The 21,332-nt window shown below is 51.0% G+C and overlaps 1 protein-coding gene across 1 annotated transcript in view; it reads left to right on the top strand.

Annotated features, from left to right (window-relative positions):
• The window catches only part of CDH23 (cadherin related 23), a 198,617-nt gene that overhangs the window by 45,797 nt on the left and 131,488 nt on the right, over positions 1–21,332 (top strand). Inside the window, exons 4-6 of the mRNA XM_075155376.1 lie at positions 5,079–5,221; positions 8,471–8,518; positions 8,760–8,852. Of these exons, the coding sequence (XP_075011477.1) occupies positions 5,079–5,221; positions 8,471–8,518; positions 8,760–8,852 (284 nt within the window). The remainder of the gene's footprint in view (positions 1–5,078; positions 5,222–8,470; positions 8,519–8,759; positions 8,853–21,332) is intronic.

A 21,332-nucleotide genomic window follows, 5' to 3' on the forward strand; every position in this document is an offset into this window, starting at 1 on the left:
TAAGGGCTGTCTCCCTGCTGCTTCCCCCCCCAGCGTGGCCGGTGCCTCCGATCCGTTTGCCGCTGCTACTTAGAAAAGTCTGGCTTTTTATTCTGCAAACCCCCTTGCCTGTAAGCTGAGTGCCCGTGGCGCTGGCAGGCTCCGGACCGCTCTCGGTAGCGGTGGCAGAAGACGGGGAGCCAAGAAGCTGCGTGGTGGCTGTGCCCGCAGATATGATCCAAAGCTCGGGAGGGGTGAGAAACAACGAGCCAAGGAGAAAGAGGCACTGGCTTTTAAAAGCAGGGATTAAAATGCTTTTAATATTAAAGTGTAGCTGATGCCTGAAGTCTTGAACCCAAAAGCCAGCGCAGTCAGCGGAGAGATTCCTATTAACTCCACTTGGGTATGGATCAGACCTTTTACAAGAGCATCTTATTAAGCAACTAATTAGAAACCTGCCCCTCCCGTTGGATCCCAGTGCCCTCCGTCCCACCCCACCCCATCCCTGTGCAGACTGTGTCAGCGTCTTGCTCTGGCAGCTTCTTCATCCTCCGGCTCTTTCCCTGGCCCTGGGGCTCAGCGCTTCCAAAACCCTCCAGGAGCTCTGGGATTCTCCTGGAGAGTTTGGTTTTTTCCCTTCTTTCTCATCCCGCTCTTGAAAGCAAAACCAGTCGAGAGGAATTGGGAGGGCCCAGCTCCTTTGCCTACTTTTTCTCCTTGGCAAAATGGAAGGGCAAGAAAAATATACAGGTTTACAGCTGAAAGCAAGATGTTGAGACAGGGGTTCCTGTATGGGGGGGGTGGGAAGTACACCCCATAAAGCAGCCAAACCTAAAAAAATTTGATAAAATCCTAGCAGGAACAAAACAAGAGGCAACAACACCAACATGAAAAAAAAAAAAAGCTCCCGAGGTCAATCAAAGTTCAAGACTTGGAGAAAGAAGAAAATCTGTGTGCGAAAGAGGGAGAAGTAGCCGTGATTGAGAGAAAGGAGGCAAAAGGAGACAAGATAAATTGTGATTATCCGGTGGAATCAAGACACTTAACTGCCCTGTCTGATTCCTGAGGGGAAACAAATGGAGCCTATAACTTTGCACTGCAGAAGGATAATTTGTCCCTGTTTCCTCAGCCCTCGCCGGAGCCAGGTCGGCACTCGGGCTTGTGGCGGCTCAAACGGCATCCTCAGCGCGGCCCCGGGGAGAGCCGCGGCAAGCTATTTTTCTTTGCAAGAGCCCTGAGATGGTCTGGCATCACCTCCGAGTAGGACAACAGCACCTTCCCTGTGATCACCCTGGAAAAAGGGACTGCTTGAGCTCTGTTGAACGGTGACCGTGGCCCAGATGCTCCAGCTGTGGGTGTTTGCCTTGTGCTATCCAGCTAGTCTGCTTCTCCTCCCCTGGTGCAGTAAATTGAGGGGGGGAAGTATGGGGGGGGAAAATGTAGGATTAAATAAATTGGTGCTAAAGGAACTGGTGGAAGGTAGCTCGTAGAAACCTTTGTCGTGGCGGTGAAAGTGGTGAAGGAGCCCAGCGCGCGGTCCTCTCTCGCTGCGTCCTGCACGCCTGGTTTACACCACGTGCCTAAACTTAACCTTCTCCCGGGGAAAAGCTTGCAAAAAGTGATTGTGAAGTCTCATTTCTTATTTCGGGGAGCTGTTTCTCATTATCTTCTATTTAATTTGTTATTTTGGTCTGTATTTTATGCAAATGGGTTATTTTTTTTCCCCTATGATGAGTTGGGAGGTGCTCTTAAGTCAGGATGGTGGTTACTGGCTGATGGGACAGGTAAGGGAATGGGTAAAATAGCTCTTAATTTTCAGTGCCTCACTTGTGAGGGTTTGTTGAGATGGTATCTTCCTGTGATACAGGAAAACAACATGCAGCTTACACTTTAATGTTCTGAGCTGCCCTATTTATGGCCTAATGAAGTTTCTTGTTTCTAACAAAAAGAAAAAAAAGTTGAGGAGGGTATAGGCGCTGAATGTTCCCTTTCCTCTTTTTACCCACTAAATCTGTCCTTGATTTTGATACGCCTGGACCAGAGAGCAGTCAAGCCCAGCATGCAGTTCCGCAGGGATCCAACTTGGCACGCCTGCAGACTGGCAGGGGCGAGAAACGCTGCTGGGATGATGCACTCTGCCCAGAAACACCTTGTCTTGTTCTCCAGGTTATCCTGAATTTAGGAACTAAATTCCCTAACAGTGGGAGGCGGCGGTAACGCAAAGAGACAGAGAAGAGTTAAATGTTCGTTTGCTGGCTGATTTTTTTTTTTTCATGTGTGTGTGCAAGAGGGTTTGCAGCACACAAACCATGAATGCCACTATGATTAGAACAGGGTGGGACATGGTTTTCCTATTCAGCAGGATTTTTAAGATCATTTCCCTTCCACTGAGACCTTTGGGAGTTTCAAGTATTTGCAGTTCCCCCGGGAATTGCAGATACCCTGTTGATCTAGGGTTTTTGAAGGAGATGTAAAGGGGGAAAGTCTGTTTCTCCCATTAAATTTGGCAGACTAAAGAGGTATGACCCTGGATTTATCTTGTCCTGGTTACTGGCTTTCACTGCCACGGGGTCGGTCACAATCTTGCTTGTTTCCTGGGGCAAAGAAACCTTTCCTAAGGATGGCTTCAGATGTCCTCCAGAATAAAACCAAGCTAGTAGCTTGTTTCGTATCAAGGCTCCGAGGTTTGACAAAGTGTAGGGTCACTTTGTATCTCCAGTGTTGGCTTCACTGAAGAGATGGGAACATTGCAGATGAACCGGCTGATTGGAGTGGTTTGGATAAGGACTCTCGTTTTCAAGTCTTTGTCCAAAATGTCTTTGATCGTGACCCATCTTGCACCTGTGTTGCTGGAAAGAATTTTTTTCCCCAGTGGTTAAGTGTAGTCGCTCTTTTTAAAACAACTGATATTCCGTCTTCTCATAGAAATTCATCTAGGTTTGGGCACTGAGTCTTGCTGTGCTTTCTTGCTCTGGAATAGTTATCTCAAATATTATATTTTGTCCTCTTCATGAATGTGCTTGAGATGGCCTGAGTCATCTCGCTTGTCTTTGTCATAAATGAAGCAGTTCAAGCTTTTAAAGCCCTTGTTAAGTGTAAAGTATTTTTACTAGCTCTTGAATGTTTGTGGCATCCTCTTGCATCCAGTCCTGAAGACCATGCGGCCAGCCGAGCAGCTTGCAGAATTGCACTCTTGGTAGAACTGGCTATATACCCCTAAAGTCACTCCGCCGAGGCCCCAAATTGCACTGTGGCTCTGCCGGCCAGGGCATGGAAGGAGCATCTTGTGTGCTTGGACCCCCAGCCTTGCCAGAATGGCTGGTTTTGGGATGCCCTCCTCTGCAGCTATGGTCCACCAGCCTTTTTTGAGGGTGTTTGGAAGCAGGGTTGTGAAAACAGATTTTTACCAAAGAAGCCCAAATTACCAAGCGCTTCACCTGGCTGCTTGGTCTTCTCTGTTATTTGCCACACTGTCACCCAAGTTTGTACCGACAGCAATTTTACGTCACACTAGGATGTTCCCCCAGCCGTGGTCGGTGGCCTTGGGACCTGCCGGGCAGCTGGGTCCTCACCTGAGTGCGCTGCTTCAATGTCGTAGAGCGCTAAATTTTTAACCAGAAAGTTACGCAGTGCTAAGTCAAATGCCTTACAAAAGTCTATTATTTCTTTGCAGTTACCTTTATCTGCCAAAATTGTAATCTCATCAAAGAATAAAATCAGGTTTGTTTGACAAGGCCTATTTTCCATAAAATCATGTTGACTGGCATTAATTATGTTCCTATCGTTTAATTCTTTATTAATGGAATCTCATATCACCTTTTTCCATTATTTCCACTGTGATTGATGTCAGGCCAACGGGTTGGTAATTGCCCGGCTCGCTCTGCTGACGGAGCTGTGCCACCGCATTTGCCCTCCAGTGTGCCGGAGCTTCCCTCCTTTTCCCAGATAGATGAAATTTTGCCATCCGTTCTCCTTGGCCAGATGATTTGGGGTCGTAGGGCGCTCCCGTACTGCCAAAGACGGCTCACGCAGAGGTTGTCACCCCCCACATCCTTGGGGACAGGTGGCCAAGGGGTTCTCCCATCCTTATCTCCACCCACCAGCTTTTTTCCTCCTATTTTTTCCCCTGTCCTGCTGAGGAGGGGACTGAGAGTGACTGGGTGGGCGACAGGCACCTAGCCATGGTCGACCCACCACACCAGACTTTGAATGCGCTCGGAGGTGTCATGGAGAGGCCCAAAATGATCCGAGGCGGTTCTTATGGGGCTGAAATGAGGCTGCAAGGGTGGTGGCCATCCCTTGCTTTCAGAGCAGTAGAAGTCATCCTGCTCTGGGAGCAGCGTGGAGATGGCAAACAGGACACACGGCTCCCATGCAGCAAGTTCAGAGGGTCCGGGCTGCCTTTCGGGTGCAGTCAGGAAGAGACGTTTGCAGCTGCGCTCCCGCGAGGGATGGCTGAGCAAGGCCTCTGTTGGCTGGGGTATTGGGGATGCTGCAGAAGATGGTTTCAAACATGATTTGGCAGAAGATAGTGATGGATTTGTCCCAGTATCTCTCATGCTCTCTGCGTGTGTGGGCACCACCTATGTCAAAGAGACCAGCACTTGCTGCAAGCTGCGGTGTTTAAAACAAACCCCAGGTCTGCGTCTGGCTCCAGGCTCTGCGGGCATCACGTCTGTGCTCTTGGCTTTGGGATGTTTGCTTTTAACCTGGAAATGTTGTTGTATCTGCTGGTGGTGCCCCTCAATGGGGGAGAGCGTGACGGAGGCTGGTAGGTGCTTACCCAGAAAAGGCATGGGTTCTTCCACTGTCTCCAGTGCCCGAGATGGCCATGCTTCTGCTGAGCTAATGTGACTCTTTTGATAAGGGCGAGGGAGGAGAGGAGCTGCGGGACAATTTATCTGTGCTAGAGAGAACAGTAGGCCCACGCACAGCTTGACTCCCCTTGCTGCTGTATAAATGTTTGAGGCATTGTAGCAGCATGGGAAAATAGTTTGGGGATGACTTAAGGGAGGAAGGCAGAAGACGTGAATGTTTTCAGGATTTCTTCCCCTCTGTCCCATTTTGCTCATGATTTCTTTCCTCTCCGTCTCTCCCAGGTTCCTCAGTGACTCAGCTGCTGGCCCGGGACCTGGACAATGACCCGCTGGTCTTCGGCGTGGTCGGGGAGGAGGCCAGCCGGTTCTTCGCAGTGGAGAGCGTGACCGGTGTTGTCTGGCTCAGGCAGCCCTTGGACAGAGAGGTGATGCATCCCCTGCTGAGGGGTGGCGGGGGAAAAAGTCTCAGCTGGGATAAATGGTGACTCTCCATCTTTCATGGCAGCGGAGATGCAGCCTGGGTGTTGTTCCTCTCCCGGGGTTGGGAATCCAGGCGTCTGATGTGTCCCCGTCAGGGTCTGTCCCCAGCCACCCTGTCACTGTGGGGACAGAGGGAATAAGCAGGGGGCTCTGGTTTGATCTGGCTTGTTGGTTTTCCTGGATCCCAGAATAATACCTGCAAGTTCAAAAGTAAAGAAAATGATAAATGGAGATGATCTACCAAAGAGCAGGGTGCTCATACATTCAGGGAAATTTACAGGCTCCCTCTTTAAACCTATATTCCAATTAAATCCTTTACTATTTAAAATAGTGTGTGAGGAGACGTGAGGTATCCCTGCTTATTCAATCTCATCATGACTTTTCTTCATCTTGTGGATTCAGGCTGCCGGATGCTAAATTTGGCAAGATTCTTGCCTCGAAGCCGTTCCACACGGCTATTTTCGATGGTGGGTTTGGTGTGCAAAGGCACAGTATCCCACCCAGGTGCCTGTTTTACAGCAGCCCTGGCCCTCGCATTCCTGGAGCGAGGAGGATGGGATAGCACAGGAGCTTGGGAAGACTGGGAAAATACTATACAACTTGGACAACGTGCTTAATTTCCCTGTGCTCCTGTGGCCTGTGTTTAGTACTTCTTTTGCCAGCGGCAGCGTTGTGAAGATAAAACCCATTATCACACCTCAGGCGCTGGCGGTCCCGGTCGGAGCCAGCCAGATGTGGGGATGCGGAGGAGCGGGGCGGCGGATGCTGCTCAGGCTGGGTGAAGGCAAACCCAATTTCACAGCGTTAAGAGCGAGGCTCTGGAAAAATTAAAGCGTTTTTCTTCACCCCTCTCCCCTCCGCCTCCCCGTGCCAACAGCTGCTGGCATGAGTCATAAATCTTCTCTTATTCAAATGCCTACCGCTTCCCAATACTTGTGATAACAGCCTTAAGCCAAGGAGGGTGATCAATAGATTTAGGTGGCTTTTGATGGAGGGTGGGAAGGGAAGGACCTGAGCAGAGCTTGCATGCGTGGCCAGGCTGAACCGGGAGAGGAGTCTGCACCCATCGACTGATCGCAGGGGCTCAAAGCCAGCGATACATGGGAGAGGGTGAAGGCAGACACGTGCATAGCTTGGTATGGATACGGGAAAGGTGTAAAATGACGATTTATAGCGGAGGAAGCAGGATGGCGTGGGAGGGAAGGGATGGAGGTGGACGGCACGCTGGGAGCAGAGAACGCTGGCCTGGATGCATGCAATCAAAAAGTGAGGGGAAAGCAAGCCATACAAGAAAAGTGGTGGGGGAAAAAAAGCAAGAGATCGATTCTTGTATAATGGAGGAGAAAAAGAGACTTGAAAAGGGAGAGGGAGTCATGGTAAGGTAAACGATGCAGCAAAAGGGAAGATAGAGAAAAAGAGGAAGGAGCAAATAGAGGTAAAACAATTTTTGAAAGATTTTTCACTCCCACAAAGATTAGAAGGAAAACAGGTTTTTAAAAAAAAAAAGACAAACCCCACGTCTAAAAAAAGCATGTGCTAAAATGAAGGGTGGAGACAGAAATTAGCATATGGTAGCTTTCTCTGATTATTTTATCGAGTTTTTAAAATTAAATGCTCAACAGGTTGCTGCTTCTCTCCTGTTTTTCCTTTCTTCCCTACTGCTTTGTCCCTCGCGGTGGCACCGGTGGGTAGGGGGAAACGGGGGTGAAAGATGCTGACGCAGCAGGGTGGGATGTCACAAGGAGCAGAGGCTCCTCTCTTCGTTCTGCCTGCGAGCATTGCCCCGCGGCAGGAGCAAGGAAAGGCTTTCTCAGGTTGAATTCCCCAGCTGTTTGGATGGAGGGTCTGGGGGGGGACAGACGTGGGGGAGGAGGGGTGCACGCTATGGTAAGCTGTTCCCCAAACCCTTCTCCAAGATGAACTGCTACCCTGGTGCAAGCAGAGCTCCTGGCCTGGGCACCGGCTGCTGCCTGTCCCTGAGTCGATCTTATTAGGAATAAATCAACCAAATCTGCAGCACAGGGAGCTGTTTCAAGCTTGCTTTCCAGCCTTTCCTGCACGATGCTTTGGAAACATCAAGTTGCTGTGCTCAAGCAGCTCAGGCAGGGTCGGGGCACTGCGGGGGGGAAGGGATGCTGGAGGAGGAAGGGATTGCTGGGACCGGGGGAACCGAAACACCAGACAGTGCCCAGGTACCAGATGGGTGTGGTGGTCCAAGTCCTGCTGTCCATCCCTGCGTGATTCCTTGGTAAAACATGAGCGAAACGATCGCTGGTGGAAAAGAAAGGTCAGGAAGAGAAGGTCTGCCTCCACTAGCAATATCCCCCTGCTCTGATGCCAAAATAATCGCCGCTTCCCCACTTGTCCCTCACCCCAGCACTTTAATACGTTGCCATTTAAGACCAAGCTGTTAATTTAGTTAAAGCAATAAGGGGCAGAGAGGACTGCACAGGCTTTTTTTTTTTTGAATGAGCTTATGGGATTTCAGCCAGTTCTTACTACAGACCCCCGGCTTATCCCAGTGTTCCAAGCTATGTGGTATCCCAAGAACTGCTGCATGGCAAGGAAGTTGGTAAAGCCGCAGCAAGATTTAGATGTTCTCGGTGAGACTCTGTTGTATTGTCATCTCGAACAAAAGTTAATGACACAGCTGCTGCTTTGGACTTTTTTCTCTTTTTGCATTGTCCCTGTATCTTCCAGTCGGAGATGGTGGCGGGTCATAGGACACCGTGGGTGGAAAACTGCTTTTCTCTGCCTTGCGCTTGTTCCCTTTCGCTGCTGCAAGCAGGCAGCCTGCGGCATCGGGGACCGGGCGGGCGTGCAGAGAGAGCTGGGGCTTGCTGGCATGCCGTGGAAGGCTGAACAGTGGGCTCCTCTCATCTCCTTTAGCCTAGTTGTCTGTTCAAAGTGCTCGGCCGCTAGCCGGGGAGTCGGTTCCTTAGTCCCCGCAGCCTCCTGACCCAGGGCAGAGCGGCTCTCCATGCCCGTGAAACACGCTGGAGCCCCGCTGGCATTGGTATTTCTCAGCATTTTAGACTCCACATAGGTAATGGCACTCAAGCGCCCCTTCTCTTCTTGAAGGTCCTGGAAGCGTTTTGCATGTAATAATATTGGCGAAAAGTCCCAAGCCTGCCATCTGCAGATAAACACTACAGTATCTTTAATTATATGTTTTTCTTCTCCTTCCCTTTCAGGCTAAGTCAGAATTCACGGTTGAATTTTCTGTCAGCGACAGCCAAGGGGTAAGTGTGACTTCTCATTTCATGGTCTGCGGCACGGGCGGAGGGGAGCAGGCAGAATGAGCGTGGGTTGCCGGGGGACCTTCTGCATCATGCCGGGGGGGTCTGGGGAGCAGGACCACCCCTGGCTGTCATCACTTGCCAAAAGCCCAAGTCAGAAAAAGCAGCCACAAGCTTGCTTTAGGTTTTAAATCCATGCATAAAAGCTGACACCCGCTCCCTGTCGTTATCCTTGCGGCCGCAGGTGATCAAAGGGACGGTCAACATCCAAGTCGGAGATGTGAATGACAACGCCCCGCGGTTCCACAACCAGCCCTACAGCGTCCGCATCCCGGAGGTAAGGCTCGCCGCAGCCTCTCCGCGCAGCCCGGCTTCTGGCTCTTCCCTCGGTGGCCATGCTTGCTGCCTGGGTTGCCGCCGCAGAGCTGTCTGCCGGGCTGCCTGAGGGCCACCAAAGTACGGGACTGTCCTCCTACCCCCAGCCTCCCTGTGGTTGGGGGCAGAATTAAACCTCTGGAAGTTATTGTTGCCTGAAAACGGGCAGAAGCAAAGTGATGGCGTTTTGGATGTTGGGGGAAGGCAGGTGGAAGAGGAGGTTTGGAGCTCAGAGCCTTTGCAGCCTTGGTGATGTCTTTCCCATGACAAATGTAAAGTTTGAAAGTAGCTGTGAATGGGAATCTGCTTCTTTTTCTCTTCCTTTGAGCCAGGGGGGATATGCAGCTCTTGTCACAGAGGTGACCCAAGGCAGGACTAAATATTTCTCCAAACGCCTGATTTCTGCCAGAGTCCTGCCCAAGGCTTCTGCCCTTGCTGGTGGCTTCCTTTAACTCCTCTGTAGCAGGACTTGTCCCATGATGTCCTAGCAATAAAGTAGGTAGGAAGGGACCAGAGGAGATCATCTGGCCCAGGCTCCCACTAAAGCAGAGAGAATTTCCATGTTAGATCAGGTTGCTCAGGGCTTTATCCAGCCAGGTGTCGAATATCTCTAAGGACGGAGTTTCCACAACCTTCTGCCGCTCTGTGCTGGCCATTGCGAAGGAGGTGACACCTAGTCACATCGTCAGGGAGAGCTTCTGCACCTAGAGCTCAGCTTGGCAGAAAAGCGCCAAGAACTTACGGATCTGATGTGAATTTGGACTTCAAAGATGTGGAGTGAAAGGTGGTTGCTGGTGCTAGGAGGACAAGGTCAGGGTATTATGTTTGAAATAGGCGATTAGTAGGACATTTCACGTTCTGCAGTGGAGGAAACCTCTCCCTCTTGCACCCTGGTGCCGGGGCAGGGCCCATTTTTCCCAGAGCATGCCTCGGGGTGCGGATGAGGTCAAGCGTGTGTCTGCGTGTGTGAAATCAAGCAGTCTTTGGTAATTGAGAGGTGCAAACGATTGTGTTACAACAGCTTATTTAATATGCTGACTGCCGATGCTCTGCTGTGCTGGGCTTTGATCTTTCCCTGTCCCTCTGCTGCGAGGATGAGGTTTCTTCATTAGGTTGCTTGTGATGTATGAGCCGGGAATTTTGGTCTCATCTATGTGCCAAGTCATCTGAAACCTCCCTTTGAGAATGACACTGGGTCAGAGTCATTTCTTCACCTCTTTAAAGCACGAACGGTGCAGAAATGAGTTGGCAAAAGCTGCACGAGCAGCTCCTCGCTCTCGCCTTTCTGCTCGGGCCTCTGGAAGCTGATGGGTGGCCGTCCTGCCTTGCTGCCGCTCCTCCCGGTGACCATCTGTCCGCAGAGGTCTGCACAGCAAAAGGAATGTCAGTAGGACTGAAGGAGAAGAGTCCCCTCTCCCCTGCCCTCAGATTTACCTCTGGTTTTGCTATTTACAGCACCTGGCACAGAGGATTCCCCTCTCCACGTGAAGAGAGAGGTGGAAAGTGGGTTTCTGGCTCTCCCCTGGGAACTGGTGCTGCGTTAAGTCCCAGTCTTTATGTACCTGGAGCAGCCGTGCCGTATCTCCTCTTGCTCGTCGCTTCTGCTCTAAGAGCTGATACTGCAAATCTTAAGCTTTCCGCATTTCCGATCTTAACCTGGGGAGCAGGGAGGGCAAAGGTCCAGTGCTGGTTTGGAAAATTAAGGCTGGCCAAGGAAAGGGAACCGTGGGCAGGTGATCTGGGCAAAAACTGAATAAAAGAAGAGGCCGAACCCCCCCAGAGCCTCCCTCTCACATGTCACGCCGCTTTGCACGTGAGCTGCGGTTTTGCCGGGAGGGATTTCCAGGACCGTCTTATTGTTTGGGGTATAGCAAGCACGGCGCTTCCCCCCGCGCAACCGGCTCTGCCACTTGGCCTTCAGAGCCGTGCTTTTCTGGAGGGTGGCCTAATCTAATTATAAGGCATCCTGTGCCAGTTTCCAGTTTCTATCCATGATCTTTAACCAAGGGCACTGATCAGAGGTAATGAGCCACAAACTCGTTGCTCAGCCAGCATCCTGGAGGCACTTCTGTTCTTCTGCCGGGGAGACAGCATTTCCTTGTCAGGCACTGTGAAAGCAAGGGATGGGGTCCCACCACCTAAGGAGGACTCTCCAAGGGCTACAGTTCACGGGAGACGTGAGCAGTGAATTTACTCTGTGTGCGCTGGTATGGCTCTCGGGGAAGAGATGCCCTCTTGCTTTGAGAGCTTTGCTGGGCCACGGGTTGTCCCTGTTGCTTGTCCATAAGTACTCGAAGCTGGAGGTGATGTGGCGTGGAGATGTGGCTTCAGAAGCTGAGGTCCCCCGGAGCCCAGGGACACCTTGGACGCAGGTGAGGCTGGGGAGCCAGTCATGGTAGGGGCTGACAGCGTCCCCAGGTCACCCCCATGCTCCGGACAGCTCAGGCTAGGGTGAACAGCGAGGCACGGGTACCAAAATCTGTTTGAAAGACGACCCAGCCCAGGCTGAAGGGCCTATAGCTAATGAATAAACAGGGGCTGGAGCTTGGGGATGGAGGAGAGGCTAGCAGAAGTGCTAGTGCGGCTTCGCATAGGCTGGCTCTGTGCAGAATTGGCAGCTAATGAGGGTTTTTCTCTTTTTAATTTTGAGATAAATGGGTGTATCGATTTGCAGTTGTCCTAGCTAATGGAGCAGCAACAGAAAGGCTATTTAAACCTCGCTGCTATTGTGTGGCACTAGGAAAGTCAAAAGAAGAGTGTGCATAAATAAATGGAACATGAAGTAAACTGACCTTTAAAAACAATACTGCCTCTAAATACCCGTCCTGGCGTTTTACGCAGTCCGCTTGATTTGAGAATGGGAATTTATTTGGGCATGGGCTGTGGACTGTGATTCCTCTCTAGTATGGGGAGAGGGGAGAGGATGCCCAGTTTAACTGTAGGCTCCTCCACGTCGCAGCAACTCCGAATACCCAGGCCGGGGATTGCTCATGTGTCGGGCTGATGCCCCTGGTCCTCTGCGCTTGTCGTGGCTTAATTGCATCCCCGGCACCTGCCTGGAATAGCTGAGCGAGGGCCCACGTGTCGGGAGACGTTGCTCCAGCGTAATCGTCCGTCCCGTCTGGGCAAGGGCGCCCTGTGATTTGCTTGTCAAAAGGCAACGAGGCGGTGCGGACGCTTTCAAGTCTGTAAAGAAAAGGGGAATCCTGCTAGAATTGGCAACTTAATTCACCAAGCTGGCCTCGACAGAGCTCATTAAGTTCTCGTGTATTCATTTCAGGCTAATGGCTGTCATGCTGACTGCTGTTTGATTTGCTATAATAGACTTTTATGGCTTTCCAGTTTGCTAGGACGTGTGCGCCTGTGTCTGTGCCCTGTGGTGCTGCCGTAGTACATTAGTTAGCCGCTCATGTGCTTGCCACTCTGACCTTCAGGGTTTGTTCTCCTCTTGGATGCATCCCTTGCACTTCATCTCTTGCATGTGCTCTTTTTTTACCCTCTTCATCCTCACCCAGCCCCAGGGTACCGTGTTTCTGGGAGTCTCAGGGTTTGGCTTTTAAATCGGAAAAGATCTATTGCTGAGCCCGTGGCAGGCTGTTGTGGCAATGCCGCGGTTTCTGACAAGCCCGATCTGCTTTATCTGATCTATTTTTCCATTTGACTGGATCTGTAGGAAACTCAGTCTTGTTGGATTGTCACGGTTCAACGGGTTTATGTGACGTGAGCAAGTGAAGCGGAGCCAAGCCCTCACGTTGGTTTTGTGGTACCTGGTGTGGTGTTGGGATCGGGGTGGACTGTTCCCAGAGGTGCCTGCTAGGCTTTTCTGGCCCAGCTTCCAAGCATGAGACCTCCTAGGGCATGCAGCCCTCCATTTGCCTTTGAAGTGAACGTCCTTTAAGCTTATGCTTAAAAGGTATGGCTCTGCAAACCTCTCTTCTGCATCTGCTGCTTCCAGGTGCTACGCCGTCTGCAGGACCACGTCTTGGGTCCTGCAGAGGTTCCTCAAACGTTGAGGCCGATGTATGGTGTGGTAAGCAAGTCTAGCACTTTCTCGTGAAGAGCTGTTTTCCCTCGTAACCCCCCAGCATCCTGCTGGTCAAGTTCAAACCGTCCGTGGCCTTCTCTTGGCCCTGGAGCATCGTCATCGTTAGTCTTCATGTGTTGGCAGAAAGGTCACTTAATTATTGGTTTCTTCGCTGAATGTTCCCTCAGGAGGTTTTCAGTGGGGTTTTCTCTCCTTCAATGTTCTCCCCACCTCGCTCCTCCTGTTACAGTTAACACACCGAGTGATTTATAAAGTAATACGTATTATTGGGTTATACCTTCCAGCAAAAAGCTGTCCTCGGCCAGGCTCTGGGCCAGAGACTGCCGTTTAACACCCCAGCCGTTCACGAGATGACAGTTGCACCACGAAAAAGTATCTGTAACTTGACAGGAGATATTAATTATAACGGGGCTCTGTTTTCAAAAGGCACCCGCTGCATCTATAACCACAACCATCTACGTTGGGAATGTGTTCATCTGGTCTGGAGTCCAAGCAAGCGCCAGTAAGAGGCAAGGCTGTGGGAAAGGAGTTTAAAAATAGAAAGGAAAGTTTCTGGGCAGCGCACAGCATCGGCTAGACCACTACAGTCCAGCTTGCAGGTGTCGCATCTCCTGAATTCAGCCCTGATTTACCAATTTATTTTAATTGGGAGGCAGGCAGGCACTTACCATCAACAGCAGTCCCTTCTGCTTGGGGAGTAGCCTTTGGGATTGAGCCTTCACAAGCTGCTGGTCACCGTTTCCATCCTCAGTATGGTGATGTAGTTGAAACAGTAGCTTTTATGATGGTTTTTTTTTTTAATTGTACAGAAAGGTGTTTGGCAGGGAGGGGGAGAGAAAGGAGAGGACCGTCACTGCCCTGTCCCATTATGCAGCCTGGAACTAGACCACGCTAGATGGTGAGCAGGGGCAGGGAGGATCAGAGCAAGCCCCCAAAACCCTAGCTGTAATTAAAATTATTATTTTGCTTTAATGGTGATAACGTCGGTAATTACATCAGTTTCCCTGCCATCCTGCCCGGGAGTCTTCGGGGGCTCATATAATTCTATTGCGATGGCTCCGAGGCCTGATGCTGCGCATACGAAGCAGCCGCAATGAGCGGGAGCTCCCACTTCAGCCCCGTTAGCCGTTCCTTTGCACGCTCCCAGGCACCTTTTGGGTTTGGGGTTCCCCCCCCTCCTTTAAATAAAGAACCTTTAAATTGAAGGAGATGATAACAGAACTGATAAGAAAGATGTTCCTGCCACGTTGCAAAATGGCCTATAATCATTGCTGGCTGCTTTCCTTCCTTGTTTCTTTTTTTTTTTTTTCCTTCTTTTTTTTGACCCTCTTCTCCCCGCTCATTGTTTTCCTTCTCTCCCTGCCCTTATGCTTCCGTGTGGATTTTAGAACTGCACAAATAATTTACGATGAAAAACTTATCCACCAAATCCAGCCTTCCCCTCCCTCCGCCACCTTTGCGCACACAAAATCTGCAAGCGTATCAAACTCCTCCGTAGCACTTCGTATGCCATTTTATTTATTTATTTATGGAGGGGTTTTTTGGTGTTTGGTTTTGGGTTGTTTTTTTTTTTTTTTTTAAAAAACTTCCTAGAGAGGCGACAAAAAAAATTAGTGAATTATTCAAGCTGTGTTCATTAAACACTGTTGTCCAGAAGCAAGTCGGTTCTCTTTCCTGGGTGGGCAAGCATCTCCAGCCTGGCATCCCATCGGCACGGCCGGTGCTGGGGACCGAGGGTGACCTCTCATCTCCGGTGCCTGTTGGAGAAGTGGGAGGTGAGGCTTTGACTGGTGCTCACCGCAGCAAGAGCGTCTCCGTTGCGCAGGTACGCGGCGATAATCTGCAGCAGGTGAAACACGGACCAAACTTCCCGAGCATCCTCGGTTTTATTTGTGTTTATTGTCGCTGGGTTTCAAAGCCAGTCAGCCTGAGGGAATAGTTGGCTGACAAAATAACAGGTTAGATCTCCATACCGTCTCTCTGGCTTCTCGGAGCTGGTCACCATGCATTTGTTTTGATGTTTCTTCTTTCCAGATATATATTTTTAAAAAAAAAAACATTTTGAGCAACCTTTAATTACTTTCCAACTTTGTCCAGCAAACTCGTTGGAGCAGAGACACGTTGTGAAGGGTGTGCCTTCCCTTCTTAAGTGTCTTAAGTGCAGGTGTACTGTCCATCTATTAAAAAGCCATCTCTTAGCTGGATGAGATAATCCCTTTGAGGTTTCATCTGCTCTGTAATCACTAGGTAGAATATAATATCCCTCAAAGAAATCATGCCTTCTCCCCTCCTCTCTCAACCCCAGCCTGCCTGATCCGCCGAGATGGGGCTATTTCAATATTGCTCGGGAAGATTGAATGTTAAAACGCATCTTTACATGGAGAAAATTGCCAGGTCAAGATTTTGCCAGCCGTGCCGTGGGACGCCCTTTTTCATCGGTAATCGAGAGGCTGTGCGAGTGACCATCTCCTGGCTTGGCCCGGCGTGGAAGAGCAGAGGGAAGGGGAGCTGAGAAAGGAGCAAGCGGAGAGGGACTGAGGGATGTGAATAATGCAGGAGTCATCAGGCTGAGCCTGCTCTGACGGGTGGGATGCCACGTGTGTTGGCGCGCTGGGTACGTTTGGCTCTGGGGCGAGTTTGTAAATATTCATAAAGATCCCCGCTTTCCACATGCAAGCAAAACATAAACGGGCTGTTTAAGTGCAGGGAAGTTCGGGCGCTGTCTTGGGCATTCGCTCTGGCTTTCGGATGCTGGCGGTTCCTTCGGGCAAGAGCTTGGAAGCACACCAGGCAGCAGCTGCCATCTTCTCCCTGCTCTTTTCTGCCAGCACCGAAGAAAGGCACTTAAACCAGGCTGCAGTGCAGTGAGTAAAACAGCATTTGGGTGCACAGCCAACATCAGAGGTGGCCGTGGGATTTATGTCGAAATTTTTCTTTTCAAGGGGTGAGGTGCTTATGTTGCATCTGTACGATAAGACATGGAGGACTTGAGTGGCGTGGCTTGGGTACAGGGGGCTGCACGGGGCTGGGAGGCTCGCGGAGGTCTCTCCTTTCCTTGCACGGAGAAAGCCGTTGTGTGATGAAGCAGGTGCTCAGAGCTGGCAGCATCCTTCCCTCTGAAGGTCATCTGTGTGCAAGCTTTTGTCATTATTGCCGATGCGTATACTGTGACGCCAGACGGAGAACGTCAAAGGGTCTTGAGTGCCGTCCTGACGTCCTAGGGAGAACGAAAGTCTCCACCTCTGGCAGGCCTGTCACTTGTCTGGCTTCACCGGTGAATAGGAGACCCTGGTCCTTTAAAACACATGCCCGAGGAGCGAAATGAGAGACGCAACAGAAACTACTGGGGCGGAAAACTCCAAATGGCGTGGAAGTAATGTGTAAAGTGTCCTGGAGATAACAGTCATTTCCACCCGGCAAAACTTGGGCTCTTTCTGGAAGGATACTGCAGCAAGGAGGGGGGACAGCCTGAAAATCAGAAATAGTCGTGCTGTTCTGACCAGCGTAATGCTGGGGTAGACGAGGGGGAGAGGGGAAAGCAAAAAGGGGGAGAAAACAGCAGAGTTAGAGCTGAAAGGAAAGCTAGTGTGGGGCAGCAAGCAGTTTGGTGCCTCCGTGGAGGAGCTGTCATGCTGGGAAAATAAGACTCCCGGAGAAAGAAATAGTCTTGGGGCAGAGGAAGAGAGTGTACAGAAGCGTTCTGCAAGCAAGGAGCACCCAGGCAAGGAGGAGAGAGGTAACTTAGACACGTCAGTGATCATTCCTCTTGGAAGAAATGGGGACAAGGAAAAAGATCCTCGCTCGCTGAGCTCCTGAGCAGCCCCGGGAGACAGGCTCGCTCGCGGGCGCTCCGAAGGAGTTCCTTCCTACGGGTGCTGAGACCCGATATCTGCCCGTCCCTTGCTGATTTTCAAAGCTCTGAGTTTATCGCGGGTGTCCATCCCAGACCCATGGCCGATGCCGAGGGATGGCAGCTCCTGGGGATCCCCTCGGCCGCGCTGGCGGCGAGCGACCGGGTTGCTCAGAGCGGGCACGCTTCCTCCGGAGCCGAGGCGGCGGCTTGTGGTCCCGCAGCGTCTCTTGCTGCCGGAGCCATTTAGGTTTGGGCTGAAAGGCTGCTCTTTTCCAGGGGAGGGGAAGCGCCCGCGCGGGGCGTTCGAGCCCAGCCCTTTCAGTATCATTACACTTACACATCTGGGCAGCAGATGGCTTCAAGGTCTCTTCCTTGTCCCCGGCAGGAGTGAAGGGCTCTCTGCTGCCAGAAACGGGCAGAGGAGCGAGGAGCTAATGAATGTGACCTGCTAGCAATTAGTTTTGTTTTATCTCTCTTTCCTCCGGTTACGATATTCTCCCAGAAGCCCGGGACGTAACTCGTTATCTCGTGCCAGCCAGCAAAAGCCGCATCCCCTCCCTTCGCATCCCCGTTTTGTTTACCTCCCTCTCCGTACATCATCTTTTAAGTCGGCAGCGGGAGCGTGCCTGGCCGTAGAAAGGTTTTTTTAACGCTTTCAGGCTGCGAAGGCAGCGGGCGGGTAGCAACTGCAAGACAGCCAAAGAGCCTTCGCTAAAAGTGATTTCACTATAAGTGAACTCTTTTTACCCGCATAATCATGCAGTTTGTTGTTTCGGGCTCCTTTTTCAATCATGCAGCTTAAATTAAGGCATGATTAAGGTCATACAGAAACGCGCCGTGCCGGGGGACGGTGCCCCAGCCGCTGCAATTTTCGGGTACGGGCTCTGTTCAACCTGAAATAATTGAGCTCAGCGGCAGACCGGCGAGGTGGGCACATGTTAGCATCCTCGCTCAGTGCAGCTAGGGAAGGTGAAGCTAGAGCTGGCAGAAGAGGCTCGCCAAAGCACTTTTTCAATAAAAACGCTGGTTTTAATTAAGATGGAAATATTTAGGAAAAATGTTGCCATTTTGACAGCAAAGCTGGGCAGAAATAGCATTTCAAAAGAACAATAAAAATCGCTCTTGCAACAGATTCATTCCAATTTCTTTTTCAGAATTGCATTTTGTGTTTTATTAGTTTGTAATGTGTTAGTGACAGTCACGTATAATAAGCTTTCTCCTGCTGGTCATACTTTGTGATAAAATAATGGACTAAATGTCTCTCTATTTTTTAAATATTTATGTGTGAATTGAACTGTTTGCATCAGTTTCAAACTATTTTCATTACAAATGGGAGAAATTTGATCTAGGAAGAAGTTTCAATCAGTATTAGGCAGCCATTGCTTAATTTCGACCATTAATTGCTGTTGAAACTTAAAATGTGGTTGATTTATTTTGTCAGTGTGAGTCATGAAGAGAGCAGGAAAACTGAATATAGGGTTCAAGGCAATTTCATTTCAAGAAAAAAAAAACCTGAAAGTTTTTAATTTTCAGGATTTGTTTTACAGGAGATTTGAAAAGCTTTTTTTTTTGTGCCCCCCCTAAATGAGGGTGCAAACCAAATGCAGGTGGACGTGGGAGCAGACAGCTCGCGTTGCGCGGGAAGGCTTGGCTCGGGGGCAGCGCGATGCTGAGCTGCTGGGCATCTACGGAGATCATCTCCACCGCTGCAACATTGCCATCGGGCCCGCTCCCTTCTGAGCAGCAGAACTGAGCAAATGTGCGGTAAATGAGCTTTGCAAATACGCTTTTGCGGTTTTCTTGCCTCCCCGCCGCCCCTTTCCCGACTCCTGCTGCGTTTCTGCCGTTCTGCCTTGCTCTCCAAATGTCAGGCTCTGCTCTTTTTTCAGCATGAGCAGCTCGCGAGGCGGTTTTGTGCACACACACGCTTGCACGTGCATGCAAAGGGTCTCGGCAAATAGCCGTGCAAGCCAGCTCCGCGTCCTGATGCAGTACGTCTCCAAATAATTAAGCAAAGTGCGAAGAGGTGCACGGGTGGAAGGAGAGAGGTGGTGGCTGTCGCCTTGTATGGGACAGTAGTTGGTTGTCCCTCTCTTTCCAGGGACTGAGCTTATTCAGCCTGGTCCGGGGGGTCTCTCAGGGATGCAAGCGTGCTGTATTCGGCCGCCCGGCTCCTCTGAGCTCAGGCGATGGTTATACTGGCAGCCTCCCTGTTTTTCAAACCTGCCTTGATTTTCATCATGTTGATATGTCACTTCCAGCTAGGCTTGGCCCGCAATTGTAAATCAAACTTGAAAGGGTAATGGGAAGGAGGGAAGGGAGAAGAGGAGATATTAATTAAGTCGGCCACCTCCTGCCAAGCCTGCGTGTGATGAGTCTCGGTTGCTCATATGTGTTTGGAGGCACCTCCTGCTTAGATGACCTGGGGTCTGGCTGTTTGTGCCAGGGTGGCCACCAGCGCTACCTTCACACTGGTATTTATGGAGGGAAAACAGGAGTTTGTAACCCATAGGCTGGTATGCTCATCCGAGGCGTGGTTTTTTCAGCACTTCTCAGTTCATTACCAAGACTGGAAGATGTAAATATCTTCCACTAATTAGTAAATCTTTATTTAGAGGTGAGTTAAGAGCGCAGCCCTCTGAGCTTTGGAGAAAGCTGGACCTACCTCTGCTTCGTACCATAACCGGACTTTGATGAGCAACCTGAACGGGGAACGATTTCTGCCGCCCGTGTGATTTGGAGGACCCCAAACCTACGGGGGTCAGGAGCTACTGAGCCAGCACTTGGAAAATCGCTCTGTTGAACATGCTGGAAACACGCAGCCAGATGTGCCTGTGCAGATTTCTCAGCCTCCCGGGAGCAAACGCTGCCCGTGCCTCGCCTTCGAGGTGGGCTGAGAGGGTTAAAGCGTAAAGCTGTTCCACTGCAGTGGTTAGCTGATGGCCCGTGAAGCATCGCAGGGGTTTTCAGCTGGTGGGTGAAATAGCAGGACAGGTGGATATTTTGTATTCCTATATATAACTCGTGCTTTTGGGGAAGGAAATTTTGCAAAGAGGCTGTTTCTTCTGGTACGAGCCCCCGAGGACTACGGCACTGCAGTTCGCCCCAGTCCTGGCAGTTAGCGGGGAAATGGGTGTTGGGGCTGAAGTCCAGGTGTCATGCGGGTGGGGTTGCCTCTGCCCTGCGGGGCACAGCTCCGGCATTGCCTCTGAGCACGTCTACCTTGCCTGCCAACTCCTGCTCGGGTCTGAGGGCTGCGTCAGCTTCAGGGGATGGGCTGGGAGAAAGCTGGAAGCCTGCATCCTAACACGGATGGGCCAGCCTGGTCTCCCACCACATATCGCAGGGGGCCTTCTCTGCAAGGCTTTCCCTTGATGACCTCATTTCTGAGGGCCTTGAACACAAGACCTACCCCTTTCTGCAGGGCAAATGGTACTTTTTCAGGACCTCCTAAGGCAGGTCCTGCTTGACTAACCTCATCTCCTTCTATGACGAGGTTACAGTGGATGAGGGAAAGGCTGTGGATGTTGTCTACCTAGACTTCAGTAAAGCCTCTGACACTGTTTCCCACAGCATTCTCCTGGAGAAACTGGCTGTTCATGGCTTAGAAGAGCATATGCTTTGCTGGGTTAAAAACTGGCTGGGCCCAAAGAGTTGTGGAGAATGGAGTTAAATCCCGTTAGCGGCTGGTCACAAGTGATGTTCTCCAGGGCTCAGTGTTGGTGCCGGTTCCATTTAATATCTTTATCAATGATCTGGACAATGACAAGTTGGGCGGGAGTGTTGATCTGCTGGAGGGTAGGAAGGCTCTGCAGAGGGACCTGGACAGGCTGGATCGATGGGCTGAGGCCAACTGTATGAGATTCAACAAGGCCAAGTGCCGGGTCCTGCACTTGGGCCACAACAACCCCAGGCAACGCTACAGGCTTGGGGCAGAGTGGCTGGAAAGCTGCCCGGAGGAAAAGGACCTGGGGGTGCTGGTCGACAGCCGGCTGAACGTGAGCCGACAGTGTGCCCAGGTGGCCAAGGTGGCCAGCGGCATCCTGGCCTGTATCAGACATAGTGTGGCCAGCAGGAGCAGGGAGGTGATTGTGCCCCTGTACTCAGCACTGGTGAGGCCGCACCTCGAATCCTGTGTTCAGTTCTGGGCCCCTCACCACAAGAAGGACATGGAGGTGCTGGAGCGTGTCCAGAGGAGGGCAACGAAGCTGGTGAAGGGCCTGGAGCACAAGTCTGATGGGGAGCGGCTGAGGGAACTGGGACTGTTCAGCCTGGAGAAGAGGAGGCTGAGGGGAGACCTCATCGCGCTCTACAACTGCCTGAAAGGAGGTTGTAGCGAGGTGGGTGTTGGTCTCTTCTCCCAAGTAACAAGCGATAGGACGAGAAGAAATGGCCTCAAGTTGTGCCAGGGGAGGTTTAGATTGGATGTTGGGAAAAATGTCTTCACCCAAAGGGTTGTCAAGCCTTGGAACAGGCTGCCCAGGGAAGTGGTGGGGTGCCCATCCCTGGAGGTGTTTAAAAGACGTGTAGATGTGGTGCTTAGG

The sequence above is a fragment of the Calonectris borealis genome, chromosome 7 (genome assembly GCF_964195595.1).
Source record: "Calonectris borealis chromosome 7, bCalBor7.hap1.2, whole genome shotgun sequence".
In the NCBI taxonomy this organism is placed as follows: domain Eukaryota; kingdom Metazoa; phylum Chordata; class Aves; order Procellariiformes; family Procellariidae; genus Calonectris; species Calonectris borealis.